The 21,611-nt window shown below is 52.2% G+C and overlaps 8 protein-coding genes across 8 annotated transcripts; 6 read left to right on the plus strand and 2 right to left on the minus strand.

Moving 5' to 3' along the window:
* Nucleotides 1-5,165: 5,165 nt before the first annotated feature.
* On the plus strand, nt 5,166-7,754 carry V8C40DRAFT_451 (C2H2-type zinc finger protein). Its single transcript, XM_083222992.1, has 2 exons — nt 5,166-5,895; nt 5,975-7,754. Exons 1-2 carry the CDS (start codon nt 5,402-5,404, stop codon nt 7,584-7,586), a joined length of 2,106 nt encoding a protein of 701 aa, XP_083078591.1. The 5' UTR covers nt 5,166-5,401; the 3' UTR covers nt 7,587-7,754.
* A 950-nt stretch (nt 7,755-8,704) lies between these two features.
* On the minus strand, nt 8,705-10,039 carry V8C40DRAFT_228711 (uncharacterized protein). The gene has a single exon (XM_083212330.1). The coding sequence runs from the start codon at nt 9,882-9,884 to the stop codon at nt 8,928-8,930; it is 957 nt and encodes a 318-aa protein (XP_083078592.1). The 5' UTR covers nt 9,885-10,039; the 3' UTR covers nt 8,705-8,927.
* Nucleotides 10,040-10,360: 321 nt separating this feature from the next.
* V8C40DRAFT_228713 (Zinc/iron permease) lies at nt 10,361-12,351 on the plus strand. Its single transcript, XM_083212331.1, has 3 exons — nt 10,361-10,609; nt 10,675-10,833; nt 10,909-12,351. The coding sequence occupies exons 1-3, from the start codon at nt 10,579-10,581 to the stop codon at nt 12,057-12,059; spliced, it is 1,341 nt and encodes a 446-aa protein (XP_083078593.1). The 5' UTR covers nt 10,361-10,578; the 3' UTR covers nt 12,060-12,351.
* Nucleotides 12,352-13,257: 906 nt separating this feature from the next.
* V8C40DRAFT_259975 (uncharacterized protein) lies at nt 13,258-14,045 on the plus strand (the record flags this gene model as incomplete). Its single annotated transcript, XM_083219082.1, has 3 exons — nt 13,258-13,322; nt 13,404-13,726; nt 13,807-14,045. 3 exons carry the CDS (start codon nt 13,258-13,260, stop codon nt 14,043-14,045), a joined length of 627 nt encoding a protein of 208 aa, XP_083078594.1.
* Nucleotides 14,046-14,571: 526 nt separating this feature from the next.
* Nucleotides 14,572-15,090, plus strand: V8C40DRAFT_259976 (uncharacterized protein; the record flags this gene model as incomplete). Its single annotated transcript, XM_083219083.1, has 2 exons — nt 14,572-14,651; nt 14,721-15,090. The coding sequence occupies 2 exons, from the start codon at nt 14,572-14,574 to the stop codon at nt 15,088-15,090; spliced, it is 450 nt and encodes a 149-aa protein (XP_083078595.1).
* Nucleotides 15,091-15,724: 634 nt separating this feature from the next.
* Nucleotides 15,725-17,155, plus strand: V8C40DRAFT_228718 (Ctr copper transporter family-domain-containing protein). The gene is made up of 4 exons (XM_083212332.1): nt 15,725-16,081; nt 16,165-16,286; nt 16,348-16,826; nt 16,893-17,155. The coding sequence occupies exons 2-4, from the start codon at nt 16,170-16,172 to the stop codon at nt 16,939-16,941; spliced, it is 645 nt and encodes a 214-aa protein (XP_083078596.1). The 5' UTR covers nt 15,725-16,081; nt 16,165-16,169; the 3' UTR covers nt 16,942-17,155.
* Nucleotides 17,156-17,811: 656 nt separating this feature from the next.
* V8C40DRAFT_228720 (transcription factor domain-containing protein) lies at nt 17,812-20,528 on the plus strand. The gene has a single exon (XM_083212333.1). It carries the CDS (start codon nt 18,189-18,191, stop codon nt 19,965-19,967), a length of 1,779 nt encoding a protein of 592 aa, XP_083078597.1. The 5' UTR covers nt 17,812-18,188; the 3' UTR covers nt 19,968-20,528.
* V8C40DRAFT_259979 (uncharacterized protein) lies at nt 20,308-21,436 on the minus strand (the record flags this gene model as incomplete). The annotated part of the gene is made up of 3 exons (XM_083219084.1): nt 20,308-20,780; nt 20,844-21,213; nt 21,269-21,436. 3 exons carry the CDS (start codon nt 21,434-21,436, stop codon nt 20,308-20,310), a joined length of 1,011 nt encoding a protein of 336 aa, XP_083078598.1.
* Nucleotides 21,437-21,611: the final 175 nt, after the last annotated feature.

Consider the following 21,611-nt stretch of genomic DNA (forward strand, 5'->3'; position numbering starts at 1 on the left):
ATGGCTACGGCTCGATCTTTGATAGCTCCATGTCCTCGCACGTGAACTCTCGAGATGCCGGCTCGCCACCCCCTTCTTTCTGCATCTGCATTGCACTATTCAATAAAAGCACATGTCAATTCTTGGCAGCTTCCATTTTTCATTTTTGCCTTTTTTTTGCTCGTGTCGCACTTGTTTTGCCGGGGCCCTGCAAAGAACCAACAGCTCTTTTGGCAAATGTGCAACCCGTATTATCCGCCGTGGTCACATGGCATAGCAAAAAGCGAGGAACAATGATGTCAGCTCCGAAGACTCCCGTCGAACGAAACATGGAGAATTCGGGAAGCGTATGGGTGGGTGGGTAAGAAAGAAAGGAACTTTGATGGGCATGGCAATCTACCGGGAACTGCATGCCAAACACCTCCCTTTTGGTGTACCTTATATTAGCTCGAAGCCTCGTGGTCAAATCGACGTACCAGACCTGGCTTCGGGTTTATCCAAGTAGAGTTTCCGAATAAACGTCGGCTGATGAACCATATCTGTCTGTTCGTATCGATTAAAGCCGATCGGCGATATACGGCTTTTCTAACGTTTTATGAGTTTGTCGTTTTGTTTGTCTACTTTGATCATTGGCCATTGCACTCTGTAACTTTTACCCTTTGATGATTTGATGCTGACGAGGCGGATTTTCTTGAATATACTTGTACCACCGTAAGCAGAACGCCAGTTTATCTGGCAGAGACTGGACTGGGAGGGATGAAAAGCGAGCGGTGACACAGAGTTGACAGAAGGACGGACTTATGACATGGATATGATGGGATGTTTCGTGTTTCCCTTCTGAAAGGGACGGTTGGTTCCATGGTGCTAACCGATTGCAAAGATTACTTCAAACCTTGAAAACCCTTGGTAGCACAGCTTTTTGTAAGTTGGCTCGTACCTACATGTATGGGGCTCTATCTATCTACCGAAGGTATGACTATGATGCAAGCAACGGTTCCGGATATTCGGTCGGTACAATGGCGCGACCTGCTTGGACAATGCCACTTCGTGTAGTTACACAATCCATGCATGTAGGTATTCGTACATTTACCTAAACTATTCTATACTTGATGCGGCGCCGGACTGGTGCTCGTACCTGTACTGTATGGTGAGAGATTGTGTGGGGTGGATGCGATGCCCGTCCCGAGGCTTCTGAGACAGAGCCTCTGATCTGATGATGCGCATCGTTTGAAGAAAGAAAAACCGATGAGTGATAACCAGGGTGTTTTGGTGTGTGTACGCTCGCTTGCTCGGCACGCTCCATACCTGCTATCCACATGCTCGTATGGATGGAGATGCTATGTATATTTATATCGCACTCCCATGTCTATAATACTCCATATTCTCATAGGATTTACATGCATCATCAACGTGATGCGCACATTTGTTAGCGCAATATAGTACACAGGGTATAATACGGCATATATTCTTCCCATACGCAGGTAAAAACGGCAAATCCTCCCACGCGCATTCATTCCTCCACCAAAGCGCGAGAAATATGCTTCTCCCTTGCTTGCCCGCGTGCACGCACATTGCGCACTTGAAACGGGAAACTCGACCAACTCTCACACTCTTGAATGTCGTCCAAAACCGATACATCACTTGCATGGGGGCTGCGAGAAGAAATTGTGGGCCACCCCCCAAGCCATGGTTAGGCGCCCACGACTAGCTAAAGAGAGAGAGAGAGGCTGCTAGGTGCTTGTTAGCGTAGGCATCAAGAGCCATGTGGAGAAAAGCTGTCCTCAAGTTTTTGAAGCTGTTTCTTCCCAAGGGCAGACAAGGTTTGCACTACCAAGCGGCCACTTTTTTGTTTTTTTTTTGTATTTATCTTTTTTTCTTTTCTTTTTCTTCTGTGAATGACTCTTGGATGCATAAGACGGGGCTCCAGGTACAAGTCATGCTTGCTTTGCTGTTGAAGGGGCTGGGAGGGGTTCCGCTTCTTTGCTCCGTATCAGTGCGTGCTTGTCGGGCTCTTGGGCGGTAATGGACCACACATGGCCAGCTCAGTCAATCACATCACGGTTGGGTTTTGCACGAGTAAGTTAGGATGTAGGTACCTGCCTAGTACCTTGGCTGTTATCACAAGCCTGCACGAGGTAGCATCGAGGTACTCGTACCTGTATTTCTTTGCAAGCATTGGATTGGATTCAAACAATCAATCAATCACAGCAGAACCGTGCTCTATCTCGTACGGCAACGGGACAGGGACATGGTACATGTAAGTCACCTACCTAAGATACAAAAGGCAGTAGAGACCTGCCAGATCCAGGAATGCAGAATCTCCATGCTGCTGCAACAGTCCAGGCACAGTACGGCACATGCATGCAACTCCTCTGGTTTGCTGTTTGTCCATTCAGTTCTTTCTATGCTGTACGAGTATGTACCATACTTCTTCAGCAGATAAAGTACCTGTGAGACGATGCGAGTTCTGCATGCAAGTACGAGCGCAGTACCGTCAGACAAAAAGAAGGGCAAAAAGCGCCCTTTTGAGGGCCCTGGAAAGCGGGCGTCGCTAGCCATGCCGCTGGGGCCCCACGCCATCTTTCAGCAGGAGGCTTGCCCACTGGATTGCCGTCAATGTACCTGGGCCGCGCACGCTAAGGTGTGCGCAGATGACCTGTACCTTACGTCGGCCCCTCTCGACTACGTCAGTCGCTGCCACTAGCTCGCCCAAGTACCCTTGCCCGGCCGCTCTGGTGTCGAGGTACTTTATTCTGTCTTGACTTTCTGCATCTTTTTTTAGGCGCCTGCGTGGCCTCCTTCTCGCCATGCCCGCGGAACACGCAGCAGCCAAACCTTCAATCTTGTGTGGCATGCCAGCTACTCTGCATGCTTCCTAGTAGCCATACTATCGACAGTTGACTTTTTGCTGCCCTTTCGCCCTTTGGCATGCCATTTTCCCACTTCCCCGCCTGGAGCTTATTGACACGGCAAAAGTATGCACAAAAGTATCGCGTCCGCCATCTCCGGCGGATCCCCCGGTCAAAGCGAGCGAGCTGTGACGCTGCGCTGCCTCTCGTCATCCTTCCTGGCTGGCCTGGTGTGTTTCAAGCTTCTCGTACAAGTAACTCATAGAGCAGGTAGCGAGCCATACGCTCGTATCAGAAATCACAGGGCGCCGACGGAGCTCGCATCGCATTGCGACTACTTCGTACAGTACCTTGTCCATAATAGAGTGGGCGAGTAGCAGGGCGCTGCCACGAGTCACATGAATGCACATTCTCTGCTGTCCGCCGGTAGCGCGCTGCGATCTGTCTGCAGTTTGCGCCTCAGACAAGGATTCCGTCCTTCCCGAAGAGGAGAGACGAGGCCAAGCCCCAACTGCGCAGCAAAAGTTGTCTGGGCATGGACATACTTGTACGAGTCTAGGTTCTGATGTGGCAGCTTAGAGCAAAGGTATGGTGCCTTGGCCCATTGCAGGTATCCTCAAGTACAGGCTACCTGATGAGCATCAGCCGCTGCGTGGCAGAGGCTGCCAGATTGCCTTTGTCTTTGTTCTCGACAAAGTCCATCTCGAGCATCCACAGACCAAGCTGTCTTCAGCTAGGTACCCGACGAGTTTGCAAAGTTGTGGTCTTGTGCCAAAATGGCCTTGAGTATTGCCTCCTACGCAGGTACCGTATACCGGGTGCATACGGGCTCGGATGCAAAAAGCGAAGAAGAACAGCCCTTCGGAACCTTGGTCGATAAATGTGTGCCCATCGCTACGAGCTTGGTTGGCGCCCTGCCCTGCCAATCCGGATCCGGACTCCACCGAGGGTCGCGCCGTCTGGTCTGGGGGAGAAAAAGGCGAGCAAGCCAGAGACAAGCCATCGCCACACGGTGCCCCTGCTTGTCTTCGATTTCGCCGTCGGCAAGCTCAGGGCGTTGTCTGGCTGGCTGGCTTGACCTTGGTCCGTCCGAGAATCTATCCATCCGTGCGGTATAACAAGGTGCAAGTATTCGTATGCGAGCGAGTTGTAGTATCATCTACTTCGAATGTAGGTATGCAATCAACCGCTCTTGGATATCAAATTCAAATCGAATCGTGCCTAGAGACAGAAGAAGTCATTAGTTAGCCATCCAGAAGCAACTAGCCCACCAGGCACGCATCGTTGTGTCACCGATCGCAGGGTCCGGCGGCCCCCCTGCCTGCTGCTGGACTGGGCTCGTCGATGCTGTCGCTGGTCTGCTCAGCTGTCGCTGCGTCCTTGGTTTCCGATTCTGATCCTGGCGATCGTCCAATGGCACGGCCGCAACGAGGTCTGCTCAGTGGCCAGGGTGGTCCGAACCTGGCCACCGTTGCTGCTAGCGGAGGTGCATGGCCCAGCGCTAGATCCTTAGGACTGGCACCATGCTCAACTCAACTGGCCTCAACCTGATTGCCATCAGTGCCATCCCATCCACAATCCACATCCACAGTCCACAATCCACAATCCACCCCATCCCACGGCCGCAACCAGCGACGCCTCAGGCAACAGACGAGACTGGAGACTGTGAGAGGCACCAGGTTCGTTCGACGCTGTCGTCGGCTAGCGGCAAAGTACCCAGAGCGTGCGCAGCAGGTCACTGCCGGTGCTAGCAGCCACTACTTTTCAGCGTGCCATAGCAAGCATAGCACCACTCCAGTACCTGGCCGTCGCCGCACTGGTACGAGTACCTCCGGCCGTACCTGGAACGCACAACAGCTTAGTACGAGTAGCCCTGAGCGAAAGTTGAGGCGCCATTCTATCGTCTCACGCAGCCACTACCTTGCCTCTATTGGTCATCAATCCATTCCCCAAGTCCAAAGTCGAGCTTCTTTGCCTTTTGCTACCCCGAAAGCCCAAAGTTACAAGCACAAGCTTTCTGGCCGCCCTTGCAACCTTGCAACCTTACCTTTAGTTGCCCCCTTGTCCTTCCTGACCTTCCGCCTCCGCCTCCCTTGCTGACCTCAAACATCCCCACCATCTTTTTCCCCTCCCCCTCGGCCCTACTTCAGCCTTCTTGCCCATTGCCTTGGCTCAGCAACTGCAACTCCAGCTCCAACCACCAGCTTCGTGGAATCTGCTTCCGGTCCCTCGCAACGCCTGTCCAGACCACCACAGTCGCCCGCCAAGCTGCCAACAACCTCGTCTTATCTCGTTCGGCTTCATCCAATATTTTTGGAGAGCCTGACTCTGTCTGCATCGCAGCCTTGCTTTGGGAAGACGAAAGACCCGATCCCCAAGTGCGAGTACGTACAGGCAGTGACAAGCGCCACCTTGTTTTACCCTGCTCTCTTGCGTAATCGGTTCTGCGTTGCATCACTCCTCTCGCAAACCTCCTCCCCTTCCGACTTGCACGACACTGCCGAGTTGACGGCCTGCAAGTCTGTCGATACCACTCGCCATCATCACCGCCTGGTCGCCTCGCTGCGCCCATCATGGCGGCTGCGTTTCGCCCTGTCAACACCCCACTAGCAGCGGAAATTTCCAGGCAGGACATCATGTCACCGAAAAACTCGTCTCCTCGCCCCAGTACAGCGCCGCAGTCTCAGTTACAGCCCGGACACTCACACTCGCCCGACGATGGCAAGACGCCAACCCGAGCGTCCTTTAACAGCATCAACATGGCCAGCCAGAGACCCTTGCCGCCGAGTCCGTTTCCCCAGGTGACGCCCGTAGCTGAGTCTCCCGAGGATGCACTCCACCACGATGGCTCGCAGCACTCCAAGTCGCCCAACCGAAACTCGCTGGACGTAGACATGGACGACTCGGATGGAGAGATGGCTGACGATGCCGGCTCCGATGGCGAGAGCGTGAATGCGGACGGGACAAGATCGAACAAGAAGAAGAAGTCCCAGCGCTTCTACTGCACTGACTATCCACCATGCAACCTGAGCTTCACAAGGAGCGAGCACTTGGCTAGACACATCCGGTAGGTCAATGAGCACCCCGACCTTGTTTCTTTTCTTTCTTCCTATTTGCATTTTCAAATATCGCTAACGATATACTAGAAAACACACCGGAGAGCGACCTTTCCAGTGCCACTGCTCCAGGCGATTCTCGAGGTTGGACAACCTGAGACAGCATGCCCAAACCGTCCATGTCAATGAAGATATCCCCATCGACTCTCTTGCGGCTACTGGTTCGAGATTTCAGCGGCAGATTAGGACCGATAGGGTTCGTCAAGCTGGTAACAGGGCCAGGGCGTCCACCGGTGGCAGCGCCGGCGGCCCCGTTCGAGGACATTCAAAGTCTCTCTCAACCTCCAGCATCTCCAGCATCGCGTCTGTGGCATCAGCCTACAGCCCCCAGAATGATCCTCGTCGACGGCCTCCTCCTCTCGTCATGGCAGCTGATCCCCGCTCCAGGCTGTCTCTGGAATCCTACCGTAGCAGCACCGACAGTACCTTTTCCTACCGACCTCAGTCTCCCGGAGATTTCAGTACGCCAACATCTGCCACGTTTTCAACGGCTCAAAGCAGTCCCCGATGGGGATCTAGCGTGGCGTCTCCGGCGTCCCACTCGCACTCGCGATCTCAAAGCATGTACGTCGTGGGTTCTCGGACTCCGGGTCGTCGGTTGAGCGTTCCCTCAGGAGCCAACCCCTTCCAGTACAGCCAGGTTCAGCCTCCAGGCCGCTCAACTGTTGGACCCCCGCTCATGAACAGCTCTCATGCTGCTGCCTTTCAACCTCCGAATGCGAATCTGGTTTCTTCGCCAATCGTTTCGCCTTCTGTGTTTTCTGGTAGAAGAGAGTCTATTGCAAGCAGCACAGGCGAGGAAGCATGGCGGCGGCGAACCTGGCATCCTGATAGCCGTAGCTTCGGCAGCACTGCACAGCTAAACGCTGCTCTCAGCCAATCCGTGCGGCCAAATCCCCCGCCACCTATCGCGAATCCCACAGGCCCGCAGTCCAACCTTCGCCTTCCAGGTATCGAGTCTTTTGATCCTCTTCCTCGTTCAGCCTCACCCCCGAGGCGTAACGCATCTCCAATGAGCGTTGACCCCGAGCCTGCTCTGCGACCACCAGTGATGGAGGCCATACAAGCTGATGAGCGGCGAAATCTCAACATGTATGACGTCAGCTTGCAGCGCGGTTTGGGCCGTCTTGACATAGGACACAAGACTCCTCCTCGCGACAGCGCCGGGATGTGGGCGTCTGAAGTCCATAAGGCGGTCCAGAGCAAGGTCGATCAGGCACGCCTGAATCCGCCAACGGTCCGATTTGAAGAGCAGCCGAGGCCAAGCCACCAGGTCCAACCTTCAGCCCCTCCGAGTCGATCCTTTCACCAGCATACCATGTCTGCTCCTACCCTCGCTAGAGAACCAAGGGGCCATGGGTGGCATCAATCTCCTCAAGACATGCGAGATCCCCGTGTAGAGCGAATGGTGCATCCCAACTTCAATGGTTTCGCTGGCTTTCCAGCACGAGAGCCTCAAGAGCACCCACAGCAGCAGCATTACCACCAGCAACAACCGCTTCAGCAGCAACAAATGCAGCAGCAACAGCAGCAGCAACGCCAACAACAGGAGCGTTCGAACAACCCCGATTCATTGAGGCGACTCGAAGCTTTGGTGGCCGTTGCTACCAGTGAAGGCTCCAACACTGCCGCCGCCTACTAAACTGGCTGATTGATTGATTCTCTTTTGATGGGAGCCAGTGCTTCTGCTGGCCCCAATATCATGATACCAAGTACTACCTTTGACAATCTCTCTTCCGCCCCGAAACAAGTCATTTCAGCGATGATTCTGGCCTTTTTATGCAACGTTTACGTTAATCTTGCTATTTGATGATATCCTTGCTTTTCTGAGCAGCCTTTGAGAACATGCTTTGATGCCGGCCTTCAATCGCTATTTTCGCATATCGGCTATGTACTTTTGCGTTTTTCTCTCAACATCGAGGTCGGGAGTTTTGTTTTTATCTCATCGCCACTTTTCATAACTCACGAACCACGCCCATGATGGAAACTGGGTTGCAGCACACAGTATGCGAATTTCCTCTTTTTGCATTCTCGGTCTTTCAACACCGTCGCTCTCTCACGTTATCTGATAAAGTTCGCTGTTCTTTCTTTTTGGGGGCGTTTATTTTGCGAAACAGCTGTGTTTGTGACATTGTTTGATATCCTTGTATGTACTCTTTGTTTTCAGGGGGGCTACTTGACTACCTATGATGAGGTGTTTTTGACGTTTGTACCAAATGGACTGGATATGGCAGGCATCCTTGCGCAGCCGGCGCCAATTGAGTTTCACATACGAAGTGACTGAAAGACGAAAGTCTTTGCAGAGCTGGGCTACGGCCACATTATTACCAGGAGATCTGGTTTTAATGAATTGATACCCTTTGAGCTTTGACCGCGTTCGGAGCGTGTCACATCCTGTTCTTTTGCGATTACCACCAGGGTTTTCTTTTAGTTTACTGTTCTTGATTTGATAACTGCCCGGTGTCTTTGGGGATAGCCATGGACTTTTATTTAGAGCCAATGCATGTTAGGTGTACTGGAGATTAAATGGGAAATTTGACAAATCACAAATGGCGTGGAAGGTTTTCTGACTGGGTGCAACCTGTGGAGTGAGTGATGAAGATTAAACAGTAGGCCCAAGTTGGCTGCCTTACCTAGCAAAGTCCAGCATCTCGTGGAGGTTCATTTGAAATTGGGAACTATCAACATACTTACCATGTGTGTATAGTAGGTTAGATATATCTACGAGCATACGTAGGTAGATATATATGTTTCAAAGTCCTAAGAAGCGTGTCTTGTAATTGTGATATATCGGATATATATTTCACTTGTAGTCACTAATATAAATGGAAATGAAAGTGCTGCCTCCTGATCAAAAGATCCAACTGGATATATGTTTACATACAAGTGTCACTCTCCTACATCTCGCTACTACTGTCGAGACTACTCTCTTTTTTTTCTCTCCCTCTTCTATGAACAAGCTCCCGCTCCCTACACCCTTTGCCTATTTCTCAGCAGTTGAACCATAGAGATTCTTGATAGTAACATCAAACTCCTCGGGCCGCCGCCCTAATAGCTGCTCCAGGGTCGACGACACATGTGCGGTCTCTCCCGCACGAATGGCGTCCCACGCAGTTGCCCAGGTTCGAGAGAGAGAGTTGCATCCAAACTTTGCGGCGACCTGCGGCTGGGCGGTGTATTCATCCACAGTGACTTGGCGGATGGTCAATTCTCTACCCGCCACGGTGGAGAGCAGCTTGACGGTGTCTGCGAGAGACCATTCTCGGGGCCCGGTCAGGACTACGAGCTTGTTCTTCCATGAAAAGTTGGTTGGGTCTTGGAAGTGCTGGGCAATTAGTTTTGCGGAGGCTTCGCCTAGTTCATCGCGCTTCGCCCAGCTTATGCCGGGGCCGGAACCATCGTGGGGGATGAGAATCTCGGTGGTGGATTCATCTTTCAAGTCCAAGAAGGCGGTGTAAATGGGGAATGATTCGTGATAGAGGCCCTCTCTAATAGATGTCCACGAGAAGCTGGGATCCTGGTCGGCGAGTTTCCGCAGATGAGCCTCGGTGTCGAGGTGGGCGCCCATGACCTCTGCCAGCGTGGTGCTCTTGTCAGGCAGAGCAAAAGCGAGGGACGAGTAAAAGACATGCTTTACACCGGCTCTGTGAGCGGCATCGAGGGCTGGGATGTGCAGTCCTGTGCGGTACTCGTGGACGTGGCTGGGGTAGGAGATGAGGAATAGCGTGGTGATGCCCTGGAAAGCGGCTTCGAGTTCTGCGGGCGAAGCTTCGTATGAGGCTTGACGAAGATGGACGCCTTGATCTTTGTAGATTTGGGGAGTCTTTTCTGGGTAGCGGCTGATGAGGACGACGTTGGAGGCGGGCACGGCTTTGAGGAGGTGGGTGTAAGTGCTGGTGCCGAGACCACCAGAGGCGGGGAAGATGCCAATGGTCGACATGGTGATGGTGATGATTTGGGTTGTATCTGCTTGGTATCAAATTCTTTGGGAAGTGATTGAAATGGTATATAATAAGTGGTATTATGGTGTTTGGTGTTTATATTGAGATGCAATTCTGTCTTCTAAATGACATCGCATGGCTACGGGATTGGCTCGGAGATTCTGTCCAAATATCCATATTAATAATGGCGGCATTGGCTACAAAGGTACAATGACGTATGCATTAAACCGGAATTAGATCATAAAATGATGCAAGTGTTGAAGCTTCAGTAACAGGACGACATTCAAGATTGAGGCTATCAAAGGATCACTGGTAGTCAAGGGACAACATCAAAATGTTTGGCGTTGTTTTGGGTAGTCTCCCCCTTATTTTTAGAACCTGTACGTTTTGTTTCAGTGGCGCAGATGCTGTCCGGAGCTCGCGGGCTTGGGAACGCGTATGTTGAGCCTCAGCCGAGGATTAGGCGCGAAGGGGTTCCATGCTTCTTCTCTATTGTCGTACCAACTTCAAAACCACGGACCACGTACCTTGTTCCATGTTCGTGATCTGGCTGTTTTGATGCACCAAGTGAATTGCGCAAGGAGCTCGCTTTAGAGCTTTCTGTACGCTAGAGATTGACCCCCGGGGCCATTCATCAGCCTTTTGCCCAATGCCCAGCGGATCAAACTGCCAAGGCCAAGCGAGACACTCGATATGGATGGCGCCGATGCGGTGATGGCGAGAGGTAAGGAGAAGCTCCTATTTTGGCCGCAGACTTGGAGGAGTGAAGAGCTAATGTGATAATGTTAGACGCCTGGGCGTCAATTCCATCGAGCCTGCTCCATGCCGAACTCCAACGACGACGGGACCAGGGCGAGAGACCGCAGTGCGGCGGGCACAACTCGGGATGGTATGACACGGCTGCGCATGTCTTTGCGCTGCTCCTGATTCTCGTCCTGAGCACAATCGGTAAGGCTATTCACAAGATGGTGCGATAAGGGGGTTAAAGAGGAATTTTTCCTAATTCACGGCTTTGCGCCATAGGTTGCGGCTTTCCGCTGCTATCCCGAAGAGCGACAACGGGGCATCGACAAAAGACAATCATATTCTACTGCCAGCATATCGGCACCGGTGTGCTTCTCGCCACGGCATTTGTGCACCTGCTGCCGACCGCCTTCTCATCCCTGACCGACCCATGCCTGCCGTACTTCTTCAGCCAGGGATACACTCCTTTCCCAGGGCTCATTGCCATGGTCTCCGCCATTGTCGTTGTGGGAGTCGAATCATGGCTGACCGCTCGGGGCGCGGGCCACTCGCATTCGCATGCGCACGACTTCTGGGATGAGAACGACGAGGCTGAAGGCGATGCGCAAGAGCTGCATATGGCCGGCGAGGGCTTATCCAGCAGGCGCAGCCATGTGACGGGACGACGACCTGCGGACATCTCCCTCGACCACTTGGAGGCTGCAGAGGGGCTCATTGCAGGCGCCTCACCCTTGCCCGAGTCGAGCCCAGCGTTGCAGCGGCGAAGGTCTGCAGACGACGACGACCGAGAATCGGACCTGGACCTGGACCTGGCGGAACTCGATCCCGCCCCTCCCGGTGGGAGTGCTCAGAACGGTGCTTATTCCTCGCTTGCCAAGCCCAACACCCGGCGTGGCGGCGAGACCTCAGATGGGAACCAGATACAGTCTCCTGAGGAACAGAAGCGTCGGATGCTGCAGTGTCTGTTGCTAGAGGCCGGCATCTTGTTCCACAGTGTGTTCATAGGAATGGCCATCTCTGTGGCTACCGGCCCGGCCTTTGTCGTCTTCTTGGTCGCTATCAGCTTCCACCAGTCATTTGAAGGCATGGCCCTGGGCAGCCGCATCGCAGCTATACAGTTCCCCAAGGGATCCATCCGCCCCTGGCTCATGGTCCTCGCCTACGGAACCACGACGCCCATCGGCCAGGCAATCGGCCTCGTCCTGCAGAGGAAATGGGACCCGAGCAGTGCCACGGGCCTTGTGGTCGTGGGCGTCACAAACGCCATCTCGTCGGGTCTTCTGCTCTACGCGGGCCTCGTGCAGCTGCTGGCCGAGGACTTCTTGACGGAGAAGAGCTACCGCATTTTGAAGGGCAAGAAGCGTGCCCAGGCCTACTTTTCCGTCGTGGCTGGCGCGGCGCTCATGGCAGCAGTGGGAGCGTTTGCTTAGACCTACCTTGGCCAGCGTCTTCATGTCATTTGTGTGTGTATATGTTTGCCCAAAAAGAGGATTTGCATCTCGCGTTGATATAGTCTACATTCTTTCTTTCTTTCCCCCTTGATTGAATTCATTCAGTTTATGAGCTGCCGTTTGGCGTTGGTAGGTTAGGACGGCCGACTTTATAGAGACATGGAACTTTTGTTTTAAGCATGTAGCATGTTACATCTACTCTTTAGATAGGGGGGCTTTGTCGGAGTTTTGCGAGCAAAATATATGGCATGTGTGTTCATTCACCTTGAGTCTAGTCATGCCTGATTAGATTGTGTTAATGTGGATTCCGCAGTGACCCACGATTGTTCCTTTTGAATGTTTCATTGATCAAGTCTTTGTTTCAATTCTCGATGAACCATGAACACGGCAGATAAGGTCAAAAGCCAATATGGGAGGCCCCATTCACAAGACTGGAGCGTGGTTCAACGTACCATGGAAACGGCCCGAGAAAGAAGGTTCAATGACAACTCCTCGAGATGCTCTATTTTATGGGGAGTAGCAAGTATTAAATACCCAGTTCTTCAAGTATCGCTACTATTACCATTCTCTACTACCATAAGTATATTTGTCTAGTGTTCACTACTATAGCTACATTTCTCTAGTATCTGCTACTATAGCTATGTTCTCCTAGTCTTCGCTGTTATTTACGACACGTGAGTACTGGATAGCAAAATAGGGGTGCTGAATAGACATTCCCATTGTATAGCAGATGTAGGTAGACATTTCGTGGAGAATTCAAAGACAAAAATGGAGTCCAGCCGCACTTTTTACTTTTCATCACGGAGGCTTGATGGCAATGTACAGATGGAGTGTCTTTGGCATGAACAAAACACACAAAGACATTGCAGTATGCCCTTCACCCCTTTACTCTCATATGTATAGCATCGCCGTTCACTCACGTTCAAAGCTTCGACACTCAGATGAACAAGCCAATGGAGATGGGTATAAAAGGAAGATACCGTCGTGATTTAGAGCATCGTCCTTTGGAAACCTTCTCTGATAAGCTGCTCTCCGCAAAGAAAACCTTAAGGGAAAGTGGCATATATAGAGCTTCAACCTAGCCAGTAGCTTTTTCTTTCTTCTTAGGGGAATAAAAATTTATATTATAAGATACTAGCTGACCTGCAAAGCCGTTTCTTTATCAAAGGACACTGAGATGGGTTCATGGTTTTCTGCCCCTGAGCCTTCGCCGCGGCGAAAGCGGCGACATACACGATCATCGTACGTATCACCTAAAAGGAATAACTGTCATTTAACAGCTACTCTAATCGCAATGCGAATACTTATGCCAAGCATTTTTAGTCGTCCCAGGTGTGTTCCAGGTGTTCAATATGACTTCTACTATTCCACTCGAGATGGCGAAACGGTCTTGGTTCGGGAACCAATCGAGCAGCCTCATCCCAGGTGCAACCCTCGATGCCCCGAACATTGCGAGACCACGACAGTCTCTGTTTCGATGAATGTGAGTCCTCCAACTGAACCTCGAGATAGGCCTCGCGAGGACGCAGAGCATAAGAGAAGAAGTCTCAAGAACAACAAGAAGAGGTCGAGTCGCCACAAATCGAGCCGCCACAAAAAGAAGAAGAGAGGGCATCATGGAAGCAGCAGACGGAGCAGCTGCCAGTGTAAGCATTCACTTATACTCCATCCCAATGTAATCCCGAAGCGAGGGAACGAAAGACAGCTAACAATATCTTACCCAAAGACACCGAAACCGAGGCCACCAGTGGTTGGACTGCAGACGACGACAACAACCGCTACCAGGTTGCACTTTGGATCGGCGAGTCCTCACGGACACGAGGCGGTGAAAACTCTCCGCAAGAAGGCGGCTCTGGTGCCCGCGAGGCTGCAGTGGAGGAGGATAATGTTTCTTCTCCCGGTGAAGAGGGCGATGACGAGACTCCGGCTCCAGGGAACTCCAAGAAGCCGAAGAGTACTAAATAAGCTTAACTGCCTAGTTAAACCTATTTCGAATCGGTGTTCAGTTGGTTCAAGGGTCAGAATGAGGTTTAATAAATGTTTTATAGCCAATGATTGATTCCACCAACAACGAAAGCTTGGCCCCTTATTCGCTCCAAGAGCTGAACAAAGTCGGCAATACAATTGTTTGTATCTGCTGTGCCTTTGTGCGAGTGTACCATGAATCAGATGAAAAGACACAATCGGTGAAAGGAGCAAAAGATGCGGATTTGGCACAAATTGATGCAGATTCCTGTCAATAAAGCGTCACCAGGCCATGACAGCTGCCAGCGTTGGAGTGGTACAAGTGGCCGTTGTTTGTCCTGCCTTTGCTTGCTCACCTGCCGAACCACCAATTTTTTTTCTTCTTCTTTTCCTTTCCAAACGAGAAATAGAGACATAAAAGAAGTTTTTTCATCTCAGCGTTTTGCAAAGACCTTCATCCTACTTGAAAAGCCTCGTATCAAGAGATCCGAGTGTCGTTCATCGCCGAGCCCCCCTGGTTTCCAAAATGGGCTGCTGCTTTTCCAGCCAGGCATCGAGTGCCGCATCTCAAGGCGAAAATCAACGTCCTGTCACTCCTCCCCAACAGTAAGCTTAGCTGATAGCCTTTGTCTCAGATCCTTTTTCGGCATTCTTTGCGAATGCTAACCGTGACAGAATCTCACACCAACAAGAAGAAAGCGTCTTGCCGGAGGCTGTCGTTGCGACAACACCAATCGCAGCCCCCATCGCGATATCAGGAGTTGCGCAAGGGGCCGCCATTATCGACGCCATCACTCCGAACGAGGCAGGCACGAGTTCATCAGAGTCTCGTCGTTCAGAATCGTCGGCTTCACGGCACATTATTCTCGAGCCAACGGTTTACGTCCCTCCATCGCGGACAAACGACGTTGCGGAACTTGACGTGACGCCTATCCAATCTGCTGAGTCTGGCGATAATCATGTGAAGAATACATCTTCGTCAAGTTCCAGCTCAAGCTCGAGTTCAGGGTCTGGTCGCGGCTCAGGTTCTAAATCGAGCCAGTGAGAGCAGTGACTATAACTATGGAAGGCAAAGGCATTATTGGATGCGTGTAGTTTCAGAATATCCGTGTGGTTCATGGTGGCCATGCGTAGAGGGATAAAGGAGGCAGAGTCTGTCTCACAATCAGCCTTTTCTTTCTTCTCAATGGACGGTTGTACGAGGCGTTGGGGGACATGTTGGTGTCATGGTCAAGCCTCTGTCTACCTCAGTTAGTGAAGTTATGCAGTCAACAGCTTGGGGCGCTTTGGTAATAGTTGGCAACGGACAAATTGATACATTTCAGCTGTTGGATGTTCCCGTTGTTTGTAACCATCTTTACATGCACAAACGGTGTCATGTCAAAGGAATCTTCGGTTCATACAAGTCTTGGGCAGCACAAAAGAACAAAGATCAAAAGAAGCAGTGGAGAAATACTGCTGTACTGCTATAAGGTACCTCCAATGAAGTGACTGCCTTAAGCGGGATGGAATGTAAACAGACGGCATCTAGAAAGTAAATAGAAGCTTGTCATATGCAATCTCGTTTACTTATTTATTTACTTACAGAAACTCGTGATGTGTTCCTTCCGCCAAGCCAGCCACTTCTCTTTCATCTGGCCACTTTTCGGAAAACTTGCTCAAACGCTCTCAAACACATCAAAGGATTGGACCAACAGAAAATTTCTCTTTCTCGCTCCATCTCTGCCCTACAGCATCAATTCCCTCCCGCCACAATGAACATTCAGGCGGCAGCTGCCGAGCAGATTAAGCAGCTGGAGGTTCCCGACAGTGGCACCTCTAGCCTTCAGCGCTTCCTTACAGTTGCTCCAGTTGCCTTTTCGTCCTGAATCCGTGCATCAACTGCCCCTATTTATTCATGCTGTGCTCCCACGATAAGCGATCGAGGTGATCAATGCGCTGGCCCTATAAATACCACTTCTCCAGCTGGCATGCGGTGCCTGTTTGTTTCAGCATCAGCCATCACCTGTTTTGTTGATTTCGAGACCAACTTTCAGGTGCAACTTCCTCTCCCTCGTCTTCATCATACGAAAGCTTCTTCTTCTTCCCTTGGACGATACGCAGCTCATCGAATCTGAAGCAGTCATGGATATGGACATGGGCATGTCGTCTACCACCACGGCCGCCAGCGCCACTCCCACCGGTGGCATGGATCACGACATGGGAATGGGAATGGGACCGGCAGGCATGTGCAAGATCTCTGTAAGAAACTTTCCACCAAACCGCAGACATGCGGGCAACAAGAGCTGACTCTCCGTCATAGATGCTTTGGAACTGGAACGTCATGGACACCTGCTTCATTTCCAAGAGCTGGCAAATCACGTCCAAGGGCATGTTTGCGGGTTCCTGCATCGGTGTTGTCCTCCTCGTGATCGCCCTGGAGTTTCTCCGTCGCCTCTCCAAGGAATATGACCGCCTCCTGATCAAGCAGCACGTCGCCAAGTTTCGGGACGCTTCAGCTCCCGCCGTGGTCGCAGCCCCAGCCGCAAACACGGCCGTCAAGGCGGGCGGCGAGTCGGTCAACAGTCAGGATGTAACTCGAGCCGCCGGTAATGCCATGCCACCCTTCCGCCCAAACGTGCTCCAGCAGGCCGCACGTGCGTTACTGCACATGGTTCAGTTTGCCATTGCATACTTTGTCATGTTGTTGGCCATGTACTACAACGGGTACTTCATCATCTGCATCTTCATCGGTGCCTATATTGGCGCCTTTGTCTTCCAATGGGAGACTCTGACTGTCAGGTAAGCCAGCCATGAAGGCATAGCAAACTCACGGCTTGTTTTGTATGTGTACTGACTTGTCGACAGCTCTGATAATACTAGTGCTACAAACAACCCTACAGTCTGTTGCGGCTAAGGGGTGGATTGCTGTATTCCCACGCGCCAGCTTGGACAACAAGCAACAGGACACACATCTAGTGGGCATGGTATGGTATTTTGTGGAAAACGGTTATAGTAGATCAGGGAGGGCAACGCTAGTTTGGCAAAATGTAATAGACATCATTCCAGCATACACCGTAGACGTGTAGCTAAAGGGTCAGGGAAAATATACCAATGGAAACATTAATGCATGGAATGGCTGCTTTCATTTGCGAGACGAAATGTGATGATGAGAAGCTTTCTGAAGATGAAGCGTATCTGGTATAGAGTAGTTCTTCGACGGACAAAGGGTAATGCCAGAGGACTACCTTAGTATCTGGCTCTCCAAAGACTTGCTACCATCACTGCTAACCTGTTTCACCTTGTTCTGGTCGGCAGTATTATTAGATATTAGCTGCAATACCCATTTATTAATCTTAGGTTTGCCCTTTTTCCGAATAGTTGCTATTGATGGTTGTGGACTTCTTACATCTGCTCCGTGCTATGGCAACAACCTTTTTGCAGTACCCACCCGGCAGATTGTCACCATCTGTTATTATTACGGTTTTTTCTAGTATTTGCTCATGTTACCACTATGAAATTATGCTGGAATACGAGATGCTGCTCAAGTGTTCCATTTGTTGATGTCTTAAAGCTGCGCCTACCGGGTATCCCACCACTTGCCCACCTCATCCCACAACTCACTGTGTTAAAAAGTTGATACCCCACGACAACCTGCACTGTGCGGACCCCCCTTTAAACACAGACAAAATCACCTCACCTCAGCCTTACCTTGACTTGCTTGACTTCAGCCTGTCAGACTGGCTTATTAATCGGATGTTGACGCCGCAACTCCGGACTTGTTTCTGCGTGATATCTCCGTAGCGCCACCTTGTAGCAGCCCCTGCAGCAAATTAGCACCAGACTACAGCACTCGCCTCATATGTCTAGTGGATGGCCCTCGCTAGCACCAGCTACCGCAGCTTCTGTACGAGTACTGGAAGCTGGGGAGAATGAGGAGGTACTAACGCTCCAGCCTGCCTGCTCGTATTAACATTAGGTACCCCCCGTATTGTCTGCATTAGTAAACTCCCGTCTTCATCCAACTACCATTGATCCTATCCTGACCAGCATCGACGATATCGCAAACAACAGCAGCAAATTCAATTCTCGATCCCAGGGTGACTAATCACTAATCGCAACCAGCCAGTCCACGGCCAGAGGGGCGCAATTGCTCTGCGCAGCATGTCCTCCATCAAGCATCTGTTGTCGTCCAAGGTGCGGTCGCAGTCCGGCTGCTACACCTGCAGGCTGCGTCGCAAGAAGTGCGATGAGCGTCGCCCCGAGTGTTCGGGATGCGCCGCCCTGGAAATCACATGTCATTTCGGCGACATCAAGCCCGACTGGATGGATGGCGGGCCCAAGCAGAAGGAGATGGCCGAGTTTGTCAAGGCCCAGGTCAAGAAGCAGGCCAGCCAGCGGCGAGACCGCAAGTACCTCGACATGCTGGAGTCGGGAACCCGCAAGGTGAGCCTCAGCGACGACCCCAAGACGGATGTCGAGCGAGGCTATTCCGCGTCGGCGCCGTCCACAAAGGAGTCGCCCAACAGCCACGGCTCTGGTAGTACTGCCGCCACGTCGCCGCCGGAGATGCCATGGCATAGCCAGGCCTTCATGGGCAACTCCGACGACCAGGCGGAATTCGACCGGTCCGCCGACATTCACTACGCGTGCATGTATCTGGACTACGTCTTTCCGCATCTGTTCCCTCACTATCGCCCTCACATCCTGGTGGGCGGCCGTGGCTGGGTGCTGGATGCGCTGCAGTCCAACAACAAGTCGCTCTACCACATCACCGTGTCTCTAGCGTCGTACTATTTTGCCCTGATCCTCAACAATGGAGAGCCGGAACATGAGGAATGCATGAATAAGATGAACCAGAACCTGCAAAGCCAAATGGAGCTGGGCCTGCGTGAGCTGCAGAGGGAGGTCAGCTCGCTGCACAGCCGTAAGATGGACCCGCGCGAGGGGCTGGTCGTCATGGAGAGCATCATCCAGCTGCTCATCTTCGAAGTCGCCATGGGCAACCGCGAAAACTGGAAGCTCCATCTCGATGCTGCCATTGCACTATTCCGCCAGATACTCCCCAGCGCCGATGGCTGGGAGGAAATGCTACATGGCCTCGTCAACCATCGCTGGCCACCGCTAGAAATGGGCATGAAGCGGCCCTGGAGCACCAGCCAAGCCGCCTGCAGATTCTTTACGGCCAACCTGCTCTACATTGACGTGATGTCGAGCGTCTCGCTTGGGTGTCCCCCTCGGCTGTACAACTATCAAAACACAATCATACCCTCGTGTAAGACGACGGAATGGAGCCCCTGCACCATGGGAGAAGGACCCCTCCGTATGGAAGAGTTTCGTGGCCTGCACAACTGGGTTCTCCAGGTCATCGGCGACATTGCGTCGCTCCACGCATGGAAGAAGGCACAGAGCTTAGCCGGCTCTTTATCCATCAACGAACTCTTGAATCGTGGCACGATACTCATAGACGCCATCAAGGGGGGGATCATGGCCATCCAAACAACATGCCCGCCACCCGATACGGTTGCCACTGTCATCTCTGTTCCAGTCCTCGGTGAGCAGCCATCATATGCGATGCACAACACCATCTGGCTCAACGCAGCCTTGATCTACCTCAACACAGTCCTCGCCGGTTGGCAGCCCTCATGTCCGGAAATCAGTACCGCCGTGGCCAACACCACCGAAATGCTGCTCAACCTGCCAAGAGGAACCTGTCTAGGAGCACTGGCTTGGCCTCTTTGCGTGGCCGGCTGTCTAGCACCTCCAGAGGATGAAGCCAAATACAAGAGCATAGTAGCCCGGCTCGGTGGGCTGCAGCTGTTTGGCTCGCTCAGGGAAGCCATGTGCATCATGGAGCAGGTCTGGTCCCAGCGACCTCTGGACGAGAGCTGGGACGTTGCCCAGTGCATGAACATTCTGGGGCATGGAGTTGTGTTGCTATGATACCCTTCCCGACAGTCCGGCGGTGCCTTTTTTCCCCGACGGCTACGAGGCCACCAAGGCTTGCTATTTTATCACGTTACTGCTTGGTTTTGCATGTGCCATGTTTGTATATTCCATATATGAGAATCTATCATTGATGAACTTAATTTCAAACTACCGAATACATGTATTAAGAGGTTTTTCATTTGATTTTCCTTTTTTCTCCGCCAGGGGGCAATTGCCCAATGCAAAACATGTGCTGATTCTGATCCACACGCTGAGTGTGTCCTGTATAACCAAACCACCCCTTTCCAGACATTAAGTTTTAATCTATTATATGCAGTTGAATCAGAGAGAAACTCTATCCAGATTTCCCTCCAACCAACGTCTGTCTCTTCTCCATCAATCCCAAGTCCCACCAGCCGCTTATGTGCTGCAGAAGTGTCTTGCGCTTCGTTCTGCTCGTCGCCGACATGGGACTCGCGAGAGGCACATTCAGATGCGACGACGGGGGAGAAGGAGGCATTGGAGGAACTGGCGGAACTGGCGACCTTTGAGTGATGTAGGCGGCCGGCAGTGGTGGTATCGGCGGCATCTCCTCAATCGGATGCCTGACTCTACGCTTCGTCTTTTTCGCTGCCGCTGGAGGCGGGGGGAAGTAAGGATGACGGTCGTTGTTGAACAACGGGACGGGGACGTTCATGTCGAGGTCCTCGTCGCCGTCATACAGCGACCTGCCGTCCTGGTGCTGTGCCGTCCTCGACATGGCCATTGTCCCAAGGCTGCGGGCCTTGCGCAGGACGTTTGGCGTCGGAGGCACCCCCGAGAAGCCATCTTCACGGCAGCCGTACCCTCATTCGAGGTCCATCGGCTTGCGGCTTGCCGGACGGTCTGCACCTCCCTTGACGCGCTTCCACAGGCAGATTGCGGCGACGGCAGACATGAAGAAGAGGATGGAGGTTGCGATGGACAGGCCCCAGATGGCCTTGATTTCATAGCACGAGGTCTTGCTGGGATCGACCCATTCGAAGGTGTTGGATGAAGAGTGCTTGACGTTTGCGAAGAGCGAGTAGATGAAGTTGCCGGTGTTGCCCTTTTTGGGGAACGCGCTGCAGTTGAGGTAGCTTACGGGCCTGCCGAGGACACAGGCTACGATGATGGAGGCGATGAAGCAGAGGGTGTCTGCTGCGGTGGCGACGAGGAGGGGGAGCATGTGATCCCAGTAGAGGATGTAGCTGATGAGGATGTATACTGTAGCTAGACAGGCCTATCACGGTTGATTAATGCCTGTAAGTGACAAAAGAGACGGATCAAAAACTCACAACAACCAGTGTGCCAACCAGGGCAGACGGGGTAGAGAAATCACTCGAGACCAGCTCCGCAACAAAGTTGCCCGTGAGGCCAATGATGGAAATGAGCGAGACTGCCTGCAGAAGCCTCATCGTGGTGAACATTGCGCCCAGTGCGCCAAAAGCTGGCGGAGAGCCCATCTTAGCAGGGGATAGTGTCTTGAGTGAAAGCTTGGGGCGTGTGGTTTTGACGGTCTTGAGGGGGAGATGTTTTGAGTATTGGGGGATGGGGGATGGGGGTTTGGTGAAAGGCTGAATTTTGGCGGGTTCGACCGATGACGGTCGAAGAGAACGAAGCGAGGGTAGAGAGTTTGTT

The sequence above is a fragment of the Trichoderma camerunense genome (assembly GCF_050948025.1).
Source record: "Trichoderma camerunense strain CBS 138272 chromosome Unknown V8C40scaffold_1, whole genome shotgun sequence".
Classification (NCBI taxonomy): domain Eukaryota; kingdom Fungi; phylum Ascomycota; class Sordariomycetes; order Hypocreales; family Hypocreaceae; genus Trichoderma; species Trichoderma camerunense.